Source organism: Carcharhinus amblyrhynchos, chromosome 15, assembly GCF_965287045.1.
Source record: "Carcharhinus amblyrhynchos chromosome 15, sCarAmb.v2.hapA, whole genome shotgun sequence".
Lineage (NCBI taxonomy): Eukaryota > Metazoa > Chordata > Chondrichthyes > Carcharhiniformes > Carcharhinidae > Carcharhinus > Carcharhinus amblyrhynchos.
The window spans coordinates 68801413-68827906 of NC_137338.1; the positions used below are offsets into that span (position 1 = coordinate 68801413).

At 40.5% G+C, this 26494-nt stretch overlaps 1 protein-coding gene across 4 annotated transcripts in view; it reads left to right on the forward strand.

Annotated features, from left to right (window-relative positions):
• dgkh (diacylglycerol kinase, eta) overlaps positions 1 to 26494 on the forward strand; it is a 522666-nt gene that overhangs the window by 344796 nt on the left and 151376 nt on the right. For all 4 annotated transcript variants that reach the window (XM_080204138.1, XM_080204137.1, XM_080204139.1 and 1 more), the window contains 3 exons: positions 6956 to 7060; positions 7747 to 7879; positions 19584 to 19690. In XM_080204138.1, coding sequence (XP_080060264.1) covers positions 6956 to 7060; positions 7747 to 7879; positions 19584 to 19690 — 345 coding nt within the window. The remainder of the gene's footprint in view (positions 1 to 6955; positions 7061 to 7746; positions 7880 to 19583; positions 19691 to 26494) is intronic.

The window sequence follows — 26494 nt, forward strand, 5'->3', positions numbered from 1 at the left end:
GTTGAGCAGCAGATTTATAAGCCCCTGCCATCAACTTGTCTTTAGGCGAGCCCTCACTTGCTCAATAAGGAAGCTCATATTCCAGAAAGCCCACAGGAAGATCTATCAATAATCCCCCAGGTCTTTTGTAGCCATCATAACGCCCACCCTAATTTTCCATTTTTTTTCAGTAAACTTATGCATGATTTTCTCTTTCTTTCAGAAATTTCCTAAACATTTTTGAATCCTAAACTTCTTGTTCTGTCTTTCCAATATCAGGCCTATATATTTTGGACAGTACATTGTAATCTCTTTCTTTCAGCTATTTTGTTTATTTGAGTGCACCGAAGTTATTATAGTTATTACACGTAAAATCATAAAATGTTGGAAAATACACAGCAGTCTGACAGCATCTGTGGAGAAAGAAATAAAGTTAATACCTAAATCTTCTGACCTTTCATTAGAATGGCTGTTCTTTCCACAGATTCTGTCAGACCTGCTGATATTTCCAGCATTTTTTTTTTGTTATTTTCTTTATTAATCTATAGGATGAGGGCATTGCTAGCTAAGCCAGTATTTATTGGCTATCACTTAAGTGCCCTGAAGAAGGTGGTGGTGAGCTACCTTCTTGAATCACTGCAACTCCTGAGGTATAGATGCACTCACAGTGCTGTTAGGGAGGGATTTCCAAGATTTTGACCCAGCAATAGTGAAGGAACAGTGATAAGTCCAAAGATGTGCGGGTTAGGTGAATTGGCCATGCTAAATTGCCCCAGGTGCCAGGGGGACTAGCTGGGGTAAATGTAGGGGATTGTGGGGATGGGTCCTGGGTGGGATTGTGGTTGGTGCAAACTCGATGGGCCGAATGACTTCTCTGTGCACTACAGGATTCTATTCTATAAGTTAAAGACTATGTACCTGCAGTCAGAAAAGATGATATCTTGCAGAGTGCATCAAATGAAGCTTTGTGGCTGGAGCTTAGGAATAAAAACGAGGAGGTGACCAGGTGTGTCGATGAGGTAGTGTAGTTGATATATTTTATATAGATTTCAGCAGAGCCTTTGACAAGGTCCCACATGGAAGACTTGTAAAGGAGATAAGTGCATATGGGATACAGGGTAATTTGATAAAGTGGATTTAACATTGGCAGAAGACAGAGGGTGATGACAGAAGGCTGCTTTAGTGACTGGAACCCAATGTAAACCACAGGTATCTGTGTTGGGCCCCCTATTATTCATCATTTATATAAATTACATAGATGACTATGTGGGAGGCAGGATTACTAAGTTTGCGGGATGACATAAAGATTGGCCGGGTGGTTAACAGTGAGGCGGAGTGTCTTGGACTACAAGAAGATATGGACGGCATGGTCAAATGGGCAAATAAGTGACAGATGGAATTTAACCCTGAAAATCCTAAGGTAATGAACTTTGGAAGGAATAATTTGACCAGGAAGTACTCAATGAATGTAGGACACTAGGAAGTTCTGTGGAACAAAGGAACCTTGGTGTGTTTATCCACAGAGCTCTGAAGGCGGAAGATGTGTTGGTATGATGGTGAAAAAGGCATATGGGACACTTGCTTTTATCAATTGAGGCATAGGTTACAAAAGTAGGGAAATCATGTTAGAGTCGTATAGACCTTTGGTGAGGCCACAGCTGAAGTACTGTGCAGTTCTCATCACCACATTATAGGAAGTATGTGATTGCATTGGAGGGGTGCAAAGGAAACTCACCAGGATGTTGCCTGGGATGGAACATTTAAGTTATGAAAAGAGGTTGGATAGGTTTGAGTTGTTTTCATTGGACAACACCAGGTTTAAGTCCAACCAATTTATTTGATAGTAAGCTCACTATTACTAGTTTAGTGAGTTTACTATCAAATAAATCGGATGGACTTAAACCTGGTGTTGCCAGACTTTTTACTGTGTTTACCCCAGTCCAACGCTGGCATATCCACATCTTGTTTTCGTTGGAGCAGAGAAGACTGAGGGGTGACCTGATCAAGATGTACAAAATTATGAGAGACATGAATAGATCGGATTAGGAGCAGATATTCCCCTTAGTTGAAGGGTCAGTCATGAGAGGACATAGGTTCAAGGTGAGGGGCACATGTCTTAGGGGGAATGTGAGGAAAAAACTTTTTTACCCAGAGGTTGGTAACAATCTGGAATCTGCTGCTTGGAAGGGTGGTAAAGGCAGGTTGCCTCATATCCTTTAAAACGTAATTGGATGAGCACTAGGCATTCCATAACATTCAGAACTATGGGCCAAGTGCTGGTAAATGGGATTAGGTGAGAGTTCAGGTGTTTCTAATGTGTTGCTGTGGACTCAATGGACCAAAGGATCTCTTCTACACTGTATGATTCTACGATATATTTCCAAGTCAGGGTGATGAATGACTTGGAAGGGAAATTGCAAGTGGTGGTTTTCCAGGTACCTGCTGCCCTTGTCCTTCTAGGCAGTAGTGGTTGTGAGTTTGGAAGATACTCAGAATTCCAGTATCTGCAATATTTTAGCTTTTGACTTTCAGAAGTGTCAGCTGTCATTTTGGTTAAGTATTCCTGTCTCCAAATTGGAAGGATGTGCGTTTAAGCATCATTGCGAGGATTTTAATTCATGGTCTAGGTTGGCAGTTCAATGTGGTACTCAAAGATTGCAACCATTAATGAAAGCTCCAACAGATGGATGCAAACCAGATCTCTCTAAGCTCTCCCTTAACACAGAATTTTTCATTAGTACAGATCATTGCTGCTTGTAGAATCTTTCCATGTGCTAATTGAATGTTGTATTCGCTCATTTCAAAACAATGCCACAGGGCTACACCATTGGTTGTGAAAAGAACTTAAGAAAGATCTTACATTGATATGTGTAGTATATTGGAACTTCAGTGTTCCAATATACTACACAACCTGGTTGAGTACTTTTGAAAGTGCAGTCGTTGTCGTGATGTGAAAAACGTGGCAGCCAATTTGCACAAGCCAGGGCCCCAGAAACAGCAAGATGATAATCACCAGACTGCCTGTTTTAGTTATGTTGAGAAATAAGTGTTGATCAGGATACCAGGAAGAAGTTCCCAGTTGCCCTTTGAAATAAAACTGTAGGATTGTTCTAAGAGAGCCGACAGGGCTCCGGATTAACATCTGATCCTCTGACAATCAACACAATGGAGGGTCTTTCAGATTGGGAAATACAAATTGGTTCTTCATTCTCCCCTATGAGGTGGTAATGTTCACGATGAATCCAAATTGGAAGAATTTTCTTGGGGATAGGGTTCCATCCACATAATTTCTCATTGTGCAAATGAAGTATATTCACTTCTTATTTCAGGAAGTGGAAGTTATAATCAAAAATATGTAGGTTACATATTCTTAGAGATTAAAAATGTATGTAATATTGAACTGAGAAGCAGGAGCAAGTAGAGAATGCAGCTGCTCTCCAGGAAATACTATGTGACTAAAAAACTAGAAGAGGTCCCATCAGTTCTGTTAGATTGACACGTGGTAGGAAAAGTACAAGTGCAAAATGTAACAACAGCAATTCAATGCTATAAATGGAGGATAACATGACTTGATAAAGTTAAGGTTATGCCTCACAAACTTAACAACAGTTTGTTGGGGATGCATTTGTGAATAGCTCAAATTTGTCGCACAAATTTGCTAAAATGGCCCATGGGAGATTTGAAGCAAAACTTCATTGGATCCAAAAGAAAGTCACATTAGATATTTAATTGGCTAATCAGGGGAAATGCGGATACTTGTGGTCACAGTTCTCATTAGGAGCATTTGCTAAACAACGTTCCACTTTATAAAGACCATTAATAATTACTATCGCCAACACAGATCAGCTCATTCCAGGATTCTGTCTCTGCTATCCCTAGTAATTATTAATCAGTACAAATAAATTATATGAAATGGAATGTCTAAACTTGTGGATGATGTGAGGTGTGACCATGGTCAACTGTCCTTCCTTCTGAGTCTGTCTGTTGCCTTTGACATTGTTGATCTCATCACTCTCTCCCAATATCTCTCCACCATTATTCTTAAACTTAAAATGTTGAACTCTTTCCAAGTCAGAATGGTGTGTGACTTGGAGGGCAACTTGTAGGGGTGGTCTTTCCTTGTTTCTGCTGTCCTTATCTTTCAAGGTGATAGAGGTCGTGGGTTTGGAAGATGCTATCTCAGAAGTCTTGCGAGTGAATGTAAAAAGTGGTGGGCAGGGTGCCAATCAAAGGGGATGCTTTGTCCTGGATGGTGTTGAGCTTCTTGAGTGTTGTTGGAGCTGCATTCACTTGGACAAGTGGAGTATTCTATCATACTCCCAACTTGTGACTTGTAGATGGTGGACAGGCTTTGGGGAACCAGGAGGTACAACCCAAGATGTTGAAAGTCACTGTTTAAGTTTATGGATTGAGTTATCACTTCTTTTTTTTAATCTCTGAATGTACAAAAGTGGCATTTTCCATTCCTGGCACATGCCAAAGGTGTATTTCTGCCTTCTGACTTTTAAGCATCAGATAATTCACATCTGAATGCTTTACGGTAGGAATATAAAGGCAAACTAGCTGACAATGAGAGTTACCTGCGAGTTTAAAAGAGGCTGTAGCTGGGATGGTTAAGGAAGCTTTCAGGTTGGGTATGTTAGTAGTTGGCACCTTTGGTTCAAAAGGATCTCATTCTCTTGGTTCATTTACTCTCTGAAGGATGTTAGATTCGGGTTTGACAGAGCCCAGAAACTCTCAACACTTGAGATCAACACCCAACCCCCTTCACCTCACCAACATTGCTCCAAAAACCCATTCTCAGGTCTGCTGTACCCTAGAACATTCTAGCTCCCAGTCAAATTTCCAGGGCCCCTCAATGTGCTCACAAATCACTGGACCATATTTCCTGTTCCCCTTGACCCCAGATCCAGACTCCCAGATCCCTGCACTTGCTTTTGTGACCATCTTGTCAAGTATTTCATAAATCCTGACATCCTCACTTTGGCCTTCCAAGCCCAGGAAACACCAAACTACAGCAAAATCCTGTTCCTTTCTCAATGCTGTCAGGTCTCAGCCCACCCTCATTGCTGATAAAGCAGTGCCCATTTTAATACTACATGGTATCAACAGTGGGAGTGGATAGCACTCTTGCCTTTCCGTCAGAAGGTTGTGGGGTTGAAGTCGCATTCCAGAGACTCCATCACTGAATTCAGGCTGACATTCCATTACAGTACCGAAGTTGCGCTGCACAGCCAGAGATATCACCTTCTGTGTGAGACTTTAAATTGTCCACACTCAGGTAGACAAAAAAATCCCAGTGTTTCAGATGAATACAGAAGTACTAACCCAATAGCCTGGCTAGTACTTACCTTTCAACCAACATCACTAAAACATAATCTGACCATTATTGTGTTGCTGTTTTTGAGAGCTTGCTGAGTACAAATTGCTTACGACATTTCGTACATTACAACAGGGATTGCATTTCTAAAGCACTTGATTAGGCTGCAAAACACAGAGATTTACTGACAGTGAACAGAAGTCTTTCTTTCTGCCACCTATGTTCTTAAAAACCCTTCAATTCACCATGAGCACCACGGCAGACTTGTACATAATCCTGCATTTTCTCTCTGTATCACATTTACTACCTGTTGCACTCGAACTGTCACACTCCAAATGTCACACATTAGATATTTTTCAGTTCAATTTTAACTCTCAGCCAGTCGGTTGAATGAGTTAAAATCTCACTGTTCACTTTGGTGTATTGTCGAACTCTGAGCAATGGCATAGGTGATCTCCTAGTGATGGATGAAAAATCAAGCATGTTATACACCCCTCCTATTAGCATCACATTTGCATCCTGTAACATATTCATTAATGCCACATTACTTGCACACTGCCATAAAACAAGGGACTTGTCATCTGCCCCATCATGCGTAACAATGCAGTAGATCATTTAGTGCATTTAATAGAATGATATTTTTCTTCTAAAATGTCACTGAAGTATTTTAACCAAAACAATTCATGAGGCTGAATATGACTCCCTCTTGAAAACAAAATCAGAATAACCTAAATATTCTCTGCAGCTTAATTAAAGGTTTCACCCAATAAGAGAATTGACTTCTGGAAGTGATGGCAGTAGTTAGTTTTCTGATGTGGAGATTGCTTCCAATCTTGGTATAAAGCTGACTATTGGTGCCCCAAGCTGTATTTGATTCAAGTGTTAGTCTCATAGCCCCTTATTCTTTGTTATGCTGTGATTCATATAATCCACAATGCCTTGGTATGATCACCATTCATTTCAAAGTAAAACTTTGTTGGAAATGAATGAGAAAATCAGCAAAAAATATCAGTTAAATTGAAGCAAAATATCGTGGATACTGGAGATCTGAAATAAAAACTGAAAGTGCTGGGAAAACTCAGCTGGTCTGGCAGCTACTAGAACTGCCTGGAGTTCCAAAGAAGAGTCATATTGGAGCTGGGTTGGTGTGCTATTTAACTCAGTCGGCTAGACAGCTGGTTAGTAATGTAGAGTGATGCTAACAGCGCAGGTTCAGTTCCTGTAAAGTCTGAGGTTATTCATAAAGGCCCGCCTTCTCAACCTTGCCCCCCCCCCCCCCCCCCCCCCCCAGCTTGAGGCGCAGTGATCCTCAGGATAAATTACGAGTCAACTCTCCAGCTCAAAGGGGAGAGAAACCTATGGTCGTCTGGGACTATGGCGACTTATCTTTTTTATTGGACAGTTGTTGCGTTTTCTCAGCTGTTATGCACATTGCCTGCTTCATCTCATGTACTGCTGCAGAAGCTGGGAAGACTGCCTCGTCAAAAAGAACAAAGAATTTATTTTAGGTAACAATCCTCACTTCAAAGGACAAGACTTCTTACTTCAAAGCACAATGCAGCTATATTTTATAAATAACTTGGTAGAACTGTTTACCTTTCAAACATGTTTTATTTTTATATAATTAGTTTACTCATTTGGAAATTTGTGTTTCAGGTAATTACACCATTCAGAAGACTAATACTTTGTGCAGAGAACAGAAAGGAAATGGAGGACTGGATCTCTTCATTAAAATCTGTCCAGAGTCGAGAGCACTATGAAGTAAGCTTCCACCTACAATGAACTCTTCATACGTTCTGTGATATTCTCTCCCATAATAAGTGCAAATTGAGAGCAAACAACTTCACAGGTAGAACATTGAAGGAATTGCAGGTCAGCCTCCTTGCAGGAAATCTCCAAACATCTCCTAGTCTACTAATTGAGACTGATTTGATTGATTGAGAACTGAAAGGGTGGCATGGTGGCTCAGAGAGCTGTGGATGGTGATCTCATAGAAGGTTTTTTTAAAAATTGACTACTTATGTTCTTATCCAGCCACCCAGAATTTCTTGTACATGTTTGTGTCAACAGAAAACTCTGCAGCAGAGCATAAAATTGTAATGTTAGCTGTGTGAGATGAAGTTTTCATTGCGTTGTAGGAAGAGGTAAGAATATCGTACTGATCCATTTGGAACTCATGGGTTTCTGTTGACGAAGATGGAAGGGCTAAGTGATACTGTGTTCATTAAACAAATGAACTAAAAGAGCTGAATCAGCATTTTGTACGTTTTGTGAACTTTGCATGATAAACTTTCCCCTGACAAAGGATCATCCAGACTTGAAACGTTATCTCTGCTCTCTTCTCACAATAGCTGTCAGACTCGCTGAGATTTTCCAGCATTTCCTGTTTTTGTTTCCAATTCCAGCGTCTGCAGTAATTTGCTTTTATCTGCTTTCTCCTTTGCCAGACCGCACAGTTTAACGTGGAGCATTTCTCAGGGATGCATAACTGGTACGCCTGCTCCCACGCCCGACCTACATTCTGCAATGTCTGCCGTGAAAGTCTTTCTGGTGTTACCTCTCATGGACTATCCTGTGAAGGTAAAGACCTCATACCTAACAGGACTTCAGTGAAAAGTACAATTTGTAGCTTGTTACTGACGATTTGTAGCTGTTCATTCTGTGCCCCTGACCAATTCAGGCCAGAACCTAGGCCAATTCAATCTAAGCATTTAACTGCTCTGTCCTTTTTCAGTATCCTGGTTTGGGCTATTATTGGGCTGATGCTTTATTTGTGCATAAATCTGAATTTCAAGGTTTGTGATATATAAATTACAGAAAGGAAACCCATCATTTAGCCCATCAGGCATTGTTAGGACTGGGATGGGAGGAGTGTACCTTTGCCTTTTAAACCATTTTTTTCCCGCATCATTTGAAATAATTGCTGTGCAAAGCAAACTGCTGTCCCCCATCAAGTACCATGCTGCTCACGTAATTTCCTTGCTACCATTCTAAAGGTGAACTTCAGATCCTTTTTAAAGGGAAAAACCCAGTTCAGCTTCCGGCAATACACAGTCCTTCCGTATTTTAAAAAATATATGGTTTAACAGCTTATATCTGTGTTACTGCAAGATACAAGACTCCTCACATCCTTCACACCTTGTCAATGCATACTCCTTTCTCCCTTGTGTTTAGCTAACTTCCCCTTAAGTGCATCTGTGCAACTCATCTCAAACACTCATTCTCACCAATCTCTGGGTAAAGAATTTTCTCCTCAATTCCTTATTAAATGTATTACTCTTATTAATCTGAACTTGAGCTCCCCACGAGTGAATCAAGCTTTTCCAAGTTGACCCCTATTAACTCCTTCATCATTTTAAAGACCTTTATTAGTTTTTCCTTTCTGGAGGGAAGAGTCCCAATCTAATTCTGACTTTGCCGATAACAGCAACCTCTTGGTGCTGATATCATCCTTGGGAATCAGTTTTACATTTTCTCCATTTGTCTCCAGATCCTCTTTATAATATGGAGACCATATTATGTTGGTGTTAGTGATCTGGAGAATATGGGAATTCACGCCCACACAGGTTGAACCCATATATATAAATTTTATATATGTGAGTGTCCGTCCCTTCCTTGAAGCTGCACAATGTCAAACGATTCGGACGGTCTAAATGCCACTCCCAAAATGCACTTTAAAATCTTCTCGAATGCTAATACGTTTACTTAGCGATCCACATTGCAAAATCCAGATCATGTCTTCCACTCCACTTTTAGCAGTAAGTCCATGCCAAGATTTCAGAATTACCCTTTCAGGTTTTCACAGTTACACTAATTCTGATATACAATCAATACTTTGTATTTTATTTGTAGATGATAGACATTTAAAATTTCAGGATTACTTTTAGAAAATATTTCTCTAGTATCCTCACCAATCAATCTCTGCTCAGCCTTGCCTGGTGTCCCTGAAAATTATTCTATTCTATTTCCCAGTTTCTTCTTTGTTCCCTGGAAACTAGTTGCTCTTTAGATTTTTGGCATTGGCTATCTGAACCATTACTCTATTATAGGTTTTCTTTCTTATGGCAAAGCTAAAAGTGTAGTTTAGCTTCTCTTAGCAGAGCTGAAAGGTATGATCTGTATCAACTGCTTAAAATTGTTTTCAGTTGAAAATAAAAATAAAGCTGCTTACCACCCCAGAAAACCTCTTTAGTTGCCAAGCAACAATATTTGCCTTTCACACCAAAGCTCTCTCTATCACAATAGGATCTCACCTGGAACTGAAACTAACCCCCACATAGGCAAACACTTTTGTTCAGCATGAACTATGGGATTCTTTCCTGACACGGAAACATTACTTTCAACCTAAAACTATACCTTATCTCTAACATTTATCCATCCAAATATAAATTGCTTAAAACTACCTTTGGTTTCGTAGCAATGCATTGTGCCTGTTTTATTTAAACAAAATAAGTGACAGCCATCTGTTGACTTATTCCTGCTGGGCAATGCCTAGTTTAAGCTTAATACTTGGCAGGTAACTGTCAATCTCCCTCAACTGGTGTATTCACCATGACAATGTCTCTTACCAATCAATCAGTACTCTCCTCTCATAGAGCATAAATTGTTGTTTTCCCCTTTTATTGGTTTACTTACAGTGTGTCCTGATGAATGCCGGATAAAAAGCTTTGACATGTATTTTAATTTCAACAGTACTAAAGTTTTATGTTACCAAATGACTATTTACATATGAGTTCTGCTATACTTGAGACACTTCCAATCTATCCCACAAAAGGCTTGGTATTGCGCTACCTTCTAACATGCTATGTATATTCAGAAGTTTGCTCAGACAGGTCCATCAGAATTATTCCATCGCACTCTGATGGAATTTTTTTTTTCACTTCAATTATATTGAAGCATTTAATTTGTTTTCAAAACCAGAGTTTAAATTTTAATTGACCCAGTCATCTATACTGTGATTATGAAAGACCTGTATTATATAGTCAGCTCTCTACACACAGTGACAAGACTTAGTGTGACAGGAAGTTGACCATTTTATTCCCTAAACTGGAAGGAGGATTGGATAGAGATAATTAAATGTCAAAACGCCTAATTTCTGTATGGTCTTGGCTGACAGATATGACAACATATGCATTGAAGGTAAGATGAAAATTCATAGCATTAGCTCAGAACAATTTTTTAAAAACCTTACGGCAATTGATGTGCTAATGGGGAGTTGCTGCTGATCTGATACATTCCAACTCATTACTTTGAATACACTGGTCTCATTATATTCTTTTAAAGAATTGATGCATCCAATTTTTAAAATTCATTCTTTCATGGGCATGGGCATTGCTGGTTAGGCTGAATTTATTGCCCACCCTAATTGCCTCTTAAGAAGTTGGTGATGAACTGCATTTTTGAATTGCTGCAGCTCATGTGGTGTAAGTACACCTCATAGCGCTGTTAGGAAGGGAGTTCAGAATTTTGATCCACAGATAGTGAAGGAATAGCAATATCGTTCCAGTCAGTATTGTCTGTGGCTTGGAAGGGAACTTGGTGTTCTTGTCACATACGTTAAGAATTGTATCACCACTTTGCAATTCAGAATGTGATATTTTATGTTTAAACATTTTAACCTTGTGTATGTTTTAATTCTGGAAATCAAAATCTCTCTGTTCTTTCCATTTGATATCTCAGTCATTTATAGTCTCAAATGGCTGTCATAGCATATTGTATTTGAAACTAAATTTCTGAAATGATCAAAAAGCAGAATATTCCAACTAATGGAAATCTGAAATAAAAACAGAAAATCCTGGAAGTACTCAGCAGGTCTGGGAGCATCTGAGGACAGAGAACTAGAGTTAACATTTCATACCAATGACCTTTCCTCAGAACTGGTAAATGTAACATCTGCTCTTTTGCCTTCTCCCTCCTCACCGTCCAAGGCCACAAACGCCCCTTCCAGAACAAGTTGCAATTTAATGGTACTTCTTTCAAGTTTGTGTACTTTGTTCACTGCTCTTTGTGGTGGTCTGCTCTATATTGGAGGGACTAAACTCAGATTTGTTGACTATCTGGATCATTTCCATTCAGTCCTCAAGCATGTCCCTGAGCTTCCATTCAGTCCTCAAGCATGTCCCTGAGCTTCAAATTATCCACTTTGCTCCCACATTGACATCTCTGTCCTTGGCCTGCTGCACTATTCCAGTGAAGCTCAATGTAAACTTGAGGAATAGTGCTTTCACAACCTCCTGAATTCAACAATTTCAGACCGCTTTCTCTGTCTCCCATTTTATTTTGCATGCTTTGGCTTTTCCCTTTCTTTATTCTAACTTTCAGACAGCAGCACAACTGCTCCAGGTACATCTTTTGTTTCTATTCCGGCCCCTTCACCATTTCCATTACCCCTGTAAAACTAACTATTGTGTCTTTTAAACCTCTTGTCCCTATTGACCCCTGGCCTCAACATATTTGCATTACTCTTTGCAAGAAGAAATCCTTCCTGCCATCATTACTAACTAACCAAACTCTACTTTTCATATTATGTACATTGTTCCAACACTGGAGGAAATAGTTTATTTCTCACTATACTGTCTACTCCTGTAATCATCTTAACAACTACAACTCTATCACCTCTTCAACTTCGATATTCAAGGAATACAAGTCTAATCTCTGAAGAAGATTCATACACAGACTTGAAATGTTAACTCTGTTTCTCTCCCTCACAGATATTACCAGATCTGCTGAGTTTTTCCAACAGTTTCTAGTCTGTGCCTTTATAATTTAACCTGAGGAATTTTGGACAATCTTGGCATCTAATTGGCCTTGGCTATTTTGGCACAATAACTACCATCTGGGAGTGAGCTTCATTTCTAGACAAATCTTCTGGGATTTTTTGAGGATGTGACCAGTAGAGTGGACAAGGGATGAACCAGTGGGTGTTGTATATTTGGACTTTCAAAAGGCTTTTGACAAGATCCTACACAAGAGATTAGTGAGCAAAAGTAAAGGTCATGGTACTCGGGGTAAAGAATTGATGTGGAAAGAGAACTGGTTGGCAGACAGAAAGCAGAGTGGGAATAAATTGCTCCTTTCCAGAGTGGCAGGCAGTGACTAGTGGGATATCACAGTGTTCAGTGATGAGACCCCAGGTATTCATAATATACATGAATGATTTGGACGAAGGAATTAATAATTTGAGTGGCTTAATGTAAGTATAGCCACTTTGAAGTATGGTAAAAAGTCTGACAACACCAGGTTTTAGTCCAACCGATTTATTTGATAGTAAACTCACTAGCTTTCGAGGGGATTCCCTCTTCAGTAATCTCTAAACTATCTGTGCTTTATATGCTCTGTCCAAGGCCAGAACTCTCCATTCACCTGAAGAAGAGGGAATCCCCTCGAAAGCTAGTGAGTTTACTATCAAATAAATCGGTTGGACTAAAACCTGGTGTTGTCAGACTTTTTACTGTGTTTATCCCAGTCCAACGCCGGCATATCCACATCATCACTTTGAAGTGCAGTTAGAAGTTAAAATGTTGAAAGACTGAAGTCACAAATAGTATTTTTCTAAAGAACGAAGTCCTAGAAATACAGCAGCTCAGTCAACAGTTGTACGTAGAAAAACAGCTTAAGAATAGTGTTCCTGTGATTAACCACTATCTGGACATGAACTTTAGTGATGCTATTTCCTACTGACGAATTTCCTAACTGGTGTCCCAGTGCCCTGACGTCCACAACAATCAATCCCTACACAGGAGGGAAGTCAAGTATTAGTGCAAAGCCTGAGCTGTGTCTTGTTGGTTGTTGAGATCAATTGGCAAAGTTATTTCCCTGACTGGTGAAGAGGGAATCAGTCAACTGTAACATAGCTGTGTCCTGCACTGTAAGATGTGGCTAATGTTTTCGATATGGTGCTGAGGAAACTGAGAGTTTTGTGACCTTGATGACCACGGGCAGACATGGATCTCTCTGGTCCAACAAGTCCTATTCAGCCAAGCTGCAGATTCCTTGACAGGCTGCACAGCTTCCTCCTGCATTGCTCCACAAAGAGATCAGAGAAATTCAGTCCTGTCCTGTAGATCCTGCTTTATTTTATACTCATTCATGGGATGAAAGTTTCACTGGCTAGGCCAACATTTATTGCCCAGCCCCAATTGCCTTGGAGAAGTTGGTGGTGGTAAGCTGCCTTCTTGAACCACTTGTGGTGTAGGTACATGCACAGTGGTGCTCAGGAGAAAATTCTTATGACCAACTGAAAGATGAAGCTGCAGATGTATGGTCACTCCTGGTGCTGCTGCTCATCATCAAAGACATGGTCCATCCAGAAAGAATGGCTCCTATAAGTAAGTAGAGAAAGCTGTCAGCTGGATCGTGAGGGTAACATTGTGGAAACGCCCCTGGAAAACCAGACAGTAAAAGACACTGATTCAGTAAGCTTTGGCTGAGAATCTTTTTCATGGAGCTTTATTCAATTTCCAATACCAATCCCACTGTGTTTTGACACAGATCTGGATTGAATGCGGTTACTGTTATTTTATATCCATTCATTGAAATGCCTAGCAAACAACCCTCCATCTGCTGGTGTAGGCCGCCAGTAGTTAAGGCTTCGTACTTTCGAATCATGTTGTATCATATTTTCAATTTGTCCTTTTAAACCTATAGTTTTATAATCCATCACTAGCATCACACCAATTATTTTTAAGCCAGAGATTTGCCAGGTGCAATTTGACGCTGAAAATAGTTAGAAAATGCGAGCAACACACAGTAGGGTTAGTCAGGGTATGTAAAGAGCAAAGTTGACTTTTAAAGTCTGCATGTCTTGTCAGAACTACACTGCTGCGTTGCCAAGTGCCCCATCTAGTGGGTGCATTGACATCTTGCAAAGTATTGAGATAGTTTTGAGGTAAGTTGTTTTCTGACTTTTAAAAAAATGAATGTGAGAAGACATTGGACAAGGTGAAGAAATGGAGAGATGTGGAGGATCAAATACACAAATCTTTGAAGGTGGCAGAACAATTGATAAAATTGTTGAAAGAGTATCATTGATGTGGGTTTATAGGCTGAGGCATAGAGTGAAAAAGCTCACAAGTTATGATAAACCTTCAAACAATCACTGATTAGGCCTTGGCTCGAGTATTGTGCCTAGTTCTGAGCATCACACTTCAGGAAGGATGTCAGTGCTTTGAGAGGATTTACCAGGAATGAGTGATATCAGTTGTGTGATGACTTGAGAAGCTTTAGAGCAGAAGCAAAGAGAACATCTCACAGAAGTGTTCAAATTATGAAGGATTTTGAATGAGGATTTAGGGCGAATCTGTTTTTTCAGGCAGGAGGCTCAGTAACCAGAGGAGGTAGATTAAGAGAACAGTGGAATGTTTATACTGGAACTACATAAAACATCAGTTACACCACAGCTGAGTTTTGAGTTCAGATCGGTTTACCTCATCATTCAAAATGGTACAGACAATTATGAGGATGTTGCCAGGACTGGAAAATTGCAGCTATGAGGAAAGATTGGACTGGCTGGGGTTGTTCTCCTTGGAAGAACAGAGGCTGAGGGGAGATCTGATTGAGATGTACATCATTGTGAGGGGATTGGATAGAATGGGTAAGAAAAGCATATTTACCTGAGCAGAAAAATCAGTGATTAGAGGGTGTAGATTTGAAGTGAGTGGTGAACGGATTAGGAGGCTGATGAGGATATAGTTTTTCAATTTTCCTCATTTTCTCTAGGGCAGAGTTTACCAACCCTTCCCATGCTGGTCCTGCTGAAAGTGACACCCCCACCCCGTGTCCTGGTTCCCTAGTGGCACGGTCGGTAAGCAACAGAATTGCCATTGAGTCTGGCAGGACCAAAAGATCTTGCTAGCAACCGCTGGTGAGCCACCTTCACCACTGGATAACTCACTGCAGGGAGCCAGAAAATCTCATCCTGTGGTTCTAGTGCTAGTCTGAAACATATACCCTCTAGATCATGATTCACCATCAGTTAGGCATAATTTCTCATTATTCGCTCCTGTAATTGAGTCAGTTTGTATGTTTAAGAAACAGATGTGAACATTTTGTATTACTGCAGAAAGCTGTTATCATAACTTTTAAACTGGTATAAATTTAAATTTGTCTTAAAAGACTGGACTACTTGAAGGTTTGTATGTTCCTTATAAAGGTTGCAATATGTCTATGGAATTCCTATATCCTGACTTACACCAAGATTCATTCACATATCATTCACATATCACCACTTGATGTACATTGGCCCCCAGTCTGATAACATCACAGTTTTAAAATTCTCATCCTAGTTTTCAAATTCCTCCACAATTTTACTCCTCCCTATCTCCGTGACCTCCTCAAACCCAACAAATAGACAAAATTGCTGTACTCTCCAATTATGGCCTGTTGCACATCCTTAATTTTAATCATTTCACCATAGCAAGTCATTATTTCAGCCCTGTTAATTCCCTCCCTAAACTTCTCTACTGCTCTCTTCGTTTAAGAAGCTCTTCAAAGTCTACCAGTTTGATCAAGCTTTTGGTTAACTGGTCAAATATCTCTTGCGGTTTGGTATCGTCTCTTGTCTGAGGTTTTGATGAAGCACCATGGCATATTTTACTGCGTATAAGGCTCTATGTAAATATAAAATAACAAGCGTCAAAAATAACAAAATCTATAAATAGCACTGGCATAAATGAGCTATGCATTTCACAAATGTCACTCATATACACCATATTTTGTCAGTACCTTCAATGTCCATTGCACATGATTAAGTGTAACTCATCACCTGACTCCCCAAAGCCTGTTCACCCTCTACAACAAATAAGTCAGGAGTGAGATGGAATACTCTCCACTTCCCTGAATGAGCTCAGCTCCAACAACACCTGAAGATCCAGGACAAAGCAGACCAAATTGAATGTCACTCCATTCACCACCTTCAACATCCGCTCCCACCACCTTCAACATCCGCTCCCACCACCTTCAACATCCGCTCCCACCACCTTCAACATCCGCTCCCACCACCTTCAACATGCACTGTGGTTGTAGTGTCTACCATTTACAAGATGCACTACAGCGACTCACCAAGGCTTCTTCACCAGTGCCTTCCAAATCTGCAACTACTACCACCTAGAAGGACAAGGGCAGCAGACACATGGTAACACTACTAAGTTCCCCTCCAAGCCACAGACTACACAACTTGGGACTATATCGTCATTCTTTCACTGTTGCCAGGTCAAAATCATAAACTCCCTTCCAAACAGCACTATTGGTATATCTACACCACATAGCAGTTCAAGGAAGCAGCTCACCACCACTTTAAGGATAATTAAGGATGAGCAACAGATGCTGTCTAGCCAGCATCACCCATATTGCATGAAAGAGAAATGGGCAAAAACATGTTGTACAAAGATAAAAGCAAAACTCTTTCTACTTGTTAAATTATCAATATTTTGACTGATGGAAATAATTTGCTCCTGCCCTAAATGAACGTTTGCACCGTCCATGGGTATATGGATCTGATCCAGATAAATTGGAAAGAAGTCTGGCAGGCAAAATTGTAATGTACTTTAAAGACCAGATAGTTCAGATACAGTCGAGGTATATTCCTACAAAAAGGAAAGCTAAGGAAACAAATTCCGAGTTTCATGGATGACGAGATAGAAATTAAGATAAAGTGTGCTAATGACAGATGGGAAACACAATCGAGAATTAGGCTGAGTGGAGAAAGTTTGGAGTGGAATTGAAAAGTCAAGTAAGAGATGCAAGAAGGTGGTAGGAAAAGAGACTGGCAGTTAACATAAAAGGAAATCCAAAAAAGAAATTATAAGCATATAAAGAGTAAAAAGTTGATAAGAGGATGAGTTGACTCTATTTGGACCAAAAAGGAGATTTATACATGAAGGCAAGGAACATGGCTGAGGTATTAAATTAATACATTGCATCTGTCTTTACCAAGGAAGAAGATGCTATTCAGGTCATGGGTATAATTCAGACACTTGGAGGCTTTAAAGATGATGACGAGGAGGAATTGCATAGACTGTTACTGGAGTTGATAAGGCACCAGGACAGGGTGGGCTGTATGCAAGGATACTGAAGGAAGTGAGAGTGAAAATTGCAGAGGCACTGGTTATAACTTTCCAATTATCCTTATACTTGAGAATAGTGCCAGAGTACTGGAGAATTGCACATGGTACACCCTTATTCAGAAAGCCCAGTAACCATAAGTTTAACTTTGGTAGTGGGGAAGCTTCTAGAACAAATATTTGTGACAAAATTAATAGTCACTTGGACAAATGCCCAATTAAGAAAAGCCAGCATGGATTTGTCAAGGGAAAATCAATTTTAACTAACTTGCTGAAGTGTTCGAATGAAATAACAGAGAAGGTTGATGAGGGTAATTCTGTTGATGTGATGTACATGGATATCCAAAAAGCATTTGATATAGTGCTGTGCAATGGACATGTGAGCAAATGTAGCTCATGGAATTAAAGAGAAAATAGCAACATGGATATGAAATTAGCAGAGTGACACAAAACTGGGAGTAGTGGTTAATGGGTGTTTTTCGAACTGAGGGAGTGTCTGACTCATAGAATCCCTGCAGTGCAGAAGGAGGCCATTAGGTCCATTGAGCCTGCACCGACCACAATCCTACATGAGCCCTATCCACATAACCCCACATATTTACCCTGCTACCCCCTGACACTGAAGGGCAACTTTGCATGGCCAATCCACCTAACCTGCGTATCTTTGGATTGGGAGGAAACTGGAGCATTGGAGAAAACCCATGCAGGTGGGGAGAATTGAGGTGGACGGTGGCAGAGTGCTTATCACAGCTGCCTCACAGCGCCAGGAACCTGGGTTCAATTCCTGTCTTGGGTCACTGACTGTGTGGGGTTATCTCATTCTCCTGTTTCTCTGTGGGTTTCCTCCAGGTGCTGTGATTTCCTCCCATTGTCCAAGGATGTACAGGTTAGGTTGATTGGCCATGTTAATTGACTCTAGCGTCGGAGGTTTAGCACGATAAATATGTGGAGTTATGGGAATAAGGCCTGGGTGGGGTTGTGGTCGGTGCAGACTCAATTGGCTGAATGACCTCCTTCTGCACTGTAGGCATTATGTGCAAATTCCGCACAGGTAGTGACCTGAGGCTGGATTGAACCTGGGTCCCTGGCACTGTGAGGCAGCAGTGCTAGCTGCTGTGCCACCATGCCGCCCCAGGGCTATTAGGGAGTGAAATTCCCCAAGGATTGGCGTTAAAGACCCCCATTAATGACCTAGTCCTGGTGTACAAGACACAATTAGTTTCAAACTTTGTAGCCAGTAGAGAACTTGGAAATACTGAGAACCTTGTGAAGAGAATAGTGCAGAACTACCAAAGGATTCAGACAAATTTGAAAAACAGGTGGACTCATGGCAGATGAAATTTAATGTGAAGTGATTCATTTTAATAGGAAGAACATGGTGAGAGAACATAAAATAATGGATACAATTCTATAATGGGTGCAGGGGCAGAAGGACCTAGGTGTATAGGTGATGGATGGATTGAGGAAATGGTTAATAAAACCTACAGCATCCTAGGATTTATTAATAGGCACATAGAACACAAGAACAAAGCAGTTACATTAAACTTGCAGGAAACAGTGTAGCTCGTTCTCAGCTGGAGTAGTACACCAAATTCTGGGCACCACACTTTAGGAAGGATGTGAAAGCATTGGAAAGGATGCAGAAAAGATATGCAAGGATGGTTCCAGGGCTGAGGAACTTCATTTATGGAGATAGATTGGAAAATTTGGACTGTTTTCCTTGGAGAAAAGAAGATTGAAAGGAGATTTGATATGAGTGTTCAAAATTATGTATGTCTGGATAGAGCAGATAGGGAGGAACTTTTCCCAACGGTGGAAGGATTGAGAGCTAGAGGGCACAGATTTAAGGTAATTGGCAGAAGAAGCAATAGAGATATGACAAGCTTTTTTAAACAGTGAGTGGTTAGGATCTGGAATGCACTGCCTGGGAATATGGTGGAGTTAGATTCAATTGAGGCATTCAAGAAAAGGATGAATGTGGCAAAGCTATGGGAAGATGGGGGAATTGACACAAAATTAGTTTGCTCTTTTGGAAACCCAGCACAAAGGAGACAGGCTGTTTGGCCTCTGTACTGTAACCATTCTAGGGTCTTGTTTATAATCAATGTAAATATTTTTTGTTTTACTTGCTATTAACCTTATCACATTTTTGCATGGATTAATTGGTGAAATGTTCTGCAATGCCATTTTCAGAACTCAGGTGTGCGTCTTCATTTCTTTTGCAGTTTGTAAGTTCAAAGCCCATAAGAGGTGTGCTGTGAGGGCAATCAATAACTGCAAATGGACAACCCTGGCATCAATAGGAAAAGATATCATCGAGGATGAGGATGGGGTAGGTATGAAGAGTTTAAGAATATCTATTTCTGTGGATAATCCTGCTTTCACTGTCTTGTACGCAGAGGTACTTTTGGTTAGAGCTTGGAGGATGAATTCAGTGCCTCTTGTGGTACATTCTCAACAAAAGGAGAAGTCCTGACAAATGTTCAACTAACCCATGAAGCAGGTTATCTGGCTGTCATTACATTATTGTTCAGGGAGCTTGCTGTACATAAATTGGCTGCCACATTTCCTACATTCCAACCATGACTATGCTTCAAAAGTACTTCTTTGATTGTTGAAGTTCTTTGAAACATCCTGAGGCTCTGAAAGTGCAATGGTTTCTTTTTCTTTCTTTACAATACTGTACCATTGATTCTCCAGCCCAGGTATTTGCTGGAAGTCCAGGATTTAATCTTTGTCTCCCCACCCATTGACCCAAGAATTCCTAATGAAAGGCTGACAGTTCTGACCACAGACATATTTGTAAATGAAGGGATCCCTTGATTTTCAAAAATTGGCTATTTGTCATAAACAGGTGACATTTACTGTATGTCCTTAAAAATGCAATGTGTGATTCATACTAGGCCTTAAGAGGGTTATATATATTTCCTGTGCTCAAATATTAGAAACAGAAGCTAAATCAACCGAAGGAAGGTAGAAAAAGGAGCGGTTTAAAAAAAAGAGGAAATAAAATAAATTGAGCAGGCAACACAAAATAAATAAGGTAATCATGAGAAATTGGGAATGTTATTTGAATCTAACTCATTCACCAGAAATCTTAAGGGGGAGATTGGCTCACCCCTTAGGTAGCCAAGAAAGACTCTTTGAATCTTTTGATAGAAAGCAGAGTTCTTCCAGACCCCTCAGACAAATGTAGCCCTCAACCAACATCACTTATAAACAGATTACTTTGTTGCTTTTCGGGGGACTTTGTCTGGTCGTGTCTTGCTCAAAGTGGAAATAAGGCTACATTCAGATCAGTCAAGATCTTATTGAATGGCAGAGCCTACTCCTGCCCTAATGCTTATGTTGTCGTTGAACTTCAACATTTAGAAATGTTACGCCTTTAAAAAATATTCTGCTTTACTGTTCTTGATCCAAAGTGAATTATTTCACATGTTTCCACATATTCTATCTACCAACTTGCCCATTTATTTAACCTGTCAATGTCACTGTAATTTCTTTGGCCAGAATTTTCCAGCCCCTGCACAGTGAGTTTTTCACAGCACAGGCGACTCACCATTGGCCACCGGCGGGATCTTTCGGGGGCGGGAGGAGGGGTCAACCTCATGACACCAGAAGATCCAGCCAGCCAGAAGGGCTGGAAAGTGCTCTTCTCATTGGTCACATTTCTCTTTTGGCTTTTATCAAAAAACGTTGATACAATACTCTTAGGATGGAATTTTCCCATCCTGTCCACCATGGGAATTGTAGCGGGTGGGGTGGACCATGCAAAGGTCCATTGACCTAGGGCAGGAATTCTGGCCTTGGGGTGAGCGCAACAGGAAAATCCTGTCCTTAGACTTTTTGTCTAAGTCATTAATTTTGATGATGAATTGATGAGGCCCCTGCACTTACACTTGCAACATTCCACTATTCACTGCCTGTCAACTTGAAAATGCCTTGTTTATCCTTGCAGTCTGTCTCCTGTCCACTAACCATTCCTCTATTCAGGCTAATACACCAGTCCCAATTGCATGAGCTCTTATCTTGTGTATTACTCTTCTGTATGGCACCTTATCAATTTTTTTTTATTATCCACAGACTACAAAATTATATTCCCTATGAATTTTTTACAGGAAAAACAATGGTCCTAATGCCAGCTACTGTGGTACACATCTTCAATCAGAAAATCTCTGTTTGTTTTTTAGAAATCTAAATATGCAACATCTATTGGTTCCCGTTTATTTACCCTCCTATTACATCCTCAAAAAACTCAATAAATTTGTCAAACGTGATTTCGTTTTCATAAAATCATGTTCAGTTTGCCTGATAGTACTATGATTTTCGAAGTGCATTCTTAATGATAGATTCCAGCATTTTCCTGATGAATGATGTCAGGTTAACTGGTATGTAGTTTCCTGTTTTCTCTCTCCTTCCTTTCTCAAAGAGTGATCTTACATTTGCTAACTTGCAATGCACTTGGATTGATCCTGATTGTAGGCAATTTCTGAAAATCATAATCTGTTTTTGCAGCTATCATGACCTGGGAATTATGCACCTTCAGGTCCCTCTTCTTCATAGAATCATGGAATCCCTACAGTGCAGAAGGAGGCCATTTGGCCCATCGAACCTGCACTGACAACGATCCCAGCCAGGCCCTATCCCTGTAACTCCATATATTTACTATGCTAATCTCCTAACGCTAATGGACAATTTATCATGGCCAATCTACCTAACCTGCACATCTTTGGACTGCGGGAGGAAACTGGAGAACCTGGAGGAAACCCACGCAGACACAGGTAGAACATGCAAACTCCACACAGCCAGTGACCCAAGCCGGGAATCGAACCCGGATCCCTGGCGCTGTGAGGCAGCAGTGCTAACCACTGTGCCACCACGCTGCCCTGTTCTTGTGTCCCCTGAAGGTAATTTTATACCACCTCTCCAAAGTGAATCACTTCATAACTTTCTGCATTAAATTGCATTTGCCTATTCCACCACTCTCTATGTCGTCATGAAGTCTTTTATCATGTTCATTATTTTACTGCGTTATATTTGCAGCATAGTGGTTAGCGCTGCTGCCTCCATAGCTCCATGGATCCAGGTTCGATTTTGGCCTTTGGTGAGTGTGTGTGGCTTTTGAACATTCTCACTGTGTGTGCGTGGGTTTCCTTCCACAGTTCAAAAATGTGCAGGTTAGGCTAATTTGCCCTTTAGTGTCCCAAGATGTTGCCTTAAGAAATGTTTTGGGTTATTGGGATAGGGTGGCGGAAAAGAGCCTGGGTAAGATGTTCTGTCAGAGAGTCAGTGCAGATTTGATGGGATGAATGACCTCTTCTGCACTGTTGGGATTCTGTGATTCCAATTTTTTTTATTATCTACAAACTTCAAAATTGTATTCCCTATAAATTTGTTACAGGAAAAATGATGGTCCTAATGTTAACCACTGTGGTATACATCTTCATTCAGAAAACATCTGTTTGCCACCCCTCTGCCTCTAATCCATAAACCAATTCTGTAACCAAGTTACTACCATCCTTTTAACATTTTCATAATTTTGAGTTACATTATCAAATGCCTTCTGAAAGTCCATATATCTTCTGCACTACCTTCATCAGCACTCTCTGTCGCTTCATCAAAGATCTCAATCAGGTTAGTCACACATGACTTGTCTTTAATAAATCCTGGTTATGCCTGTTATTGATCTTTATACCTTATATTTCTCCAAGTAGGATTTAGTTTTGTCCTTAACAATGGTCTCCAGTAATTTTCCCATTACTGATGCTAGGCTGATTTGATCTGTTACCAGGTGTATTTCTGTCCTCTGCTTTGAATAGATGCGTAACATTTGCAACTCTCCCATCCTCTGGCACCACTGCTTTATCCAAGGAGGAATGAAGATTATGATTAGAGATTGTGTTACTTCCTTTAAGAACCAAAGAAGCAGTCCAGCTAGACTGGATGACTTGTTCACTTTGAGTGATACTAACCTATTTAGCACCATTTTTCTCTCTATATATTTTCTCCTATACAATTTCTCTACTCCCCATCTGCCTCTACTACAATGTTAACTTTATCTTCTTTTTTGTAAAGGCAAACCTGCCATGCTTTCAATCCAGGGAAGTGGATGCAGGATGGCATTAGGCTAGCTGCTTCTGGTGACAGCCTTGAGATGACAGTGGAGGCAGGCTGATAGTGAAACTGTCAGGCTAGAACGCTTGTCTCTAATTCAATGTTGTTACACCCTCAAGGCCTCATTCCTGCGTGCAAACCCATGCTCCCACAAGATACCTTCCATACTCTCTCATATATCCCATGCTCTCCTGCTCCTTCCATCCCATTGCATCTCCCCTGTACCCTCCATTCCACTATGCACAGAACCAGTGAGCCACTGGCAAGTTTGCAATGTCTTTGTAATGCTCATAAAATAAATTTAAAAGCAAAGGGGCTTTGACTGTGAAAAAGCTGCTCATCCTGCAGTTTCAAACTGTTTCAATCAACCACAGCCATAATATTACCCACTTCTTAATCTTGCATAATTAGATAAGCATTAACAGCTGCATCAAAGAAGGAATAACTTATTAAAAGGTAGTAATGATGTCAGTCAAACAAAGCACGCACTCCCCTCTGCAATCTGGGGAAACATGGTCATATGTTCTAACTGCTTTTGTGGATTCAATTGGCTTCATTGTACATGTTTAGCTAAGTTCTAAGAGTAACTAACCCAGTTATTCAGCGTGCAACATTGACACAACTTGCAGAGGGAAGTGCAAGCTTTTGTTGATTGCCATTTTTCACTGCTTTCTAATAAGTTATTTTCTCTTCACAATTTTTCAATGCTTGTGTGTTCATTCACATGATTAAGAGGTATGAAGTCAATAATAGATTTTTGTCATTGATCCCATGAATAGCTGTGGGTGATTTAAAGCGTTATGTGAATGTAAGAGGAAAAACGTTTCCCCTGTTGTCCACAAGGACTCTCAGAAGCTGTGAACCACATCTTCTAACAAAATTGGCCTGACTCCCATCAAAATCCTGGCAGGGTCTGAGATGTCTACCTCTGTAATGTACTGTCAGGGGCGTGAGTGTGCAGGCTTGCCTACCACACTGATGAAGAGTGGTGGAAATGAGAATGGGGGTGTGGAAATGCCAGAATTGGGTTCCACTTGCCATTTTTGAAAGTCTTCCAATTTGGCCTGACTCCATGAATATTTGGCCCTATTTCGTTGGAAAAGCAGAAGGGAAAATTCCTTAATATAATTTGTTTGCACCATGTTGATTTTGCCTTCATCCCAGTAGCTTTTCATAGTCCTACTGCTGAAATAAACAGTAAAACATCATATTGTGGTGACTCACATTATCAGCTGATAACAAATATTCATCACTTTATAGTCAAACAAAACCTCAAACATTTTTATGTGTACTTGTTGCACCTTGCTTTTGAGGTAGAAATGGGTCAGGGGTACAGTAGTGTTGGGGAGAAAACTAATGCCATTTTGATTGTGGTACTGGAGAAGGGGTGTGGGAAGCGTAAACAGGTTGGCTCTGTACTCCTTGGAGTTCAGAAGAATGCATCTAACATTCTTAGTGGGGGGGGGATTACACAGGGTAAATATTGGGAGGATGTTTTCACTCATGGGAGAGTGTAGGACCAAAAGGCATAGTTGTAGAATAAGGAGGTGCTTATTTAAGATGGATTTGAGGAAGAATTTTTTCTCTCAAAGAGTGGTGAACCTTTAGAATTCTTTACCCGAGGAGGCTGTGAAGGCTGACTTCTTGAACATTTTCAAGCTGAGATCAGTAGATTTTTAATCAGGAGGGGAACAGAGGGTTATGGAGAAAAGGCAGGAAAGTGGACTTGGTGAGTGTTAGATGAGCCAGGATCTTATTAAATGGCGGAACAGATTTGAAAGATTGAATGGCCCACTCCTGCTCCTATTTCTTACGGTCTGAATATATGACCAATCCTGGGAATTTCCAGTAGTTGAGAGACCATAAATGCAAGATCAAGAATGCATGGCAGGAAAAATTTCTTCAACAGAAGTTGAGGTTGTGGGTTCCAAGGTTGAGACAGTAACAATGTCAACATTTAAGATTAGATTAGCTAACTGAATGAAGGCAAGATGCTAAATAAATGTGATTAAAATTATCTGCCCGCATGAAGGGTGAAATCCAACATGGACAGGATAGGCTGAACAGCCCACTTTTGTGTTGTAACTTCCATGTGCACCACCTGCCTCTCCCTTTCTCCTTCCTCCTCACAGAGCATTTTGCCTTGAATAACCACCTTCCCTTTCCCCAGAAGTGGAAGAGACACAACTCTGTCTTACCTCAGCTCAGCACCATGAGATTGTCGCAATGTAGGTGACTGATTTAGATATCTGTCAAAATGTTGTAGAGACCAAATGTGTAGAAATAAAGCATATGGAACTGGAGCTGGGAGATTAGCAGTTCTTCAGATGTTCCCTTATAATGGTGTAGCACAATGCACGCACATTGAATTGCTTCTCCAGAAATTCTTCCACTGGAAGGAAATGGCAATGGGGTTCATATTGCAAGGTTGTGCTGCTGGAAGTGTTAGAGACAGAAACAGAAATACAGAGTGAATTTTACATGCTGAAATGGGATTGCATCAGTCACACTGAAGTGTAATATCTGGTGTGATGATGCTGGGTCATGAACCTGCATCATTATACCAGCACTGAATAATATGGACTCTAAAATAGACAGCCAGCTTCCCATGTAAAATATCTAATTGCTGCCCAATTTTAGTTTTTTAGAAGTCCATTGACTGCAACAATATGTCTTCAAAGTGATAAAATGTTGTGTGTATGTGAATCACACCTAGAGGGAAGCACGTTTGTTTTTCTGAATCTCCTGAAAGAGTGGAGATGGGTGCGTGCCAGATTTTTAATAGCTGCTGACATGCACTTCATTCGGAAATCTTTGCTGTGCATGAATTTCTGAACATAATTAGGGCTGAACCTTCTTACACTACCTGCAAACTTATTGATAACTGTAGTCTTTCATTGTTGCGCCATTAGTGCTGAGAAACGATGTCCCTTTGGATAGAGTACATTCTTTGGGCAATCCTTCCTCCAGTGAGGAGAAGGAGCATGCCAGCTGACTAAAGAGGCAGGAGTGCAGGGTTTGA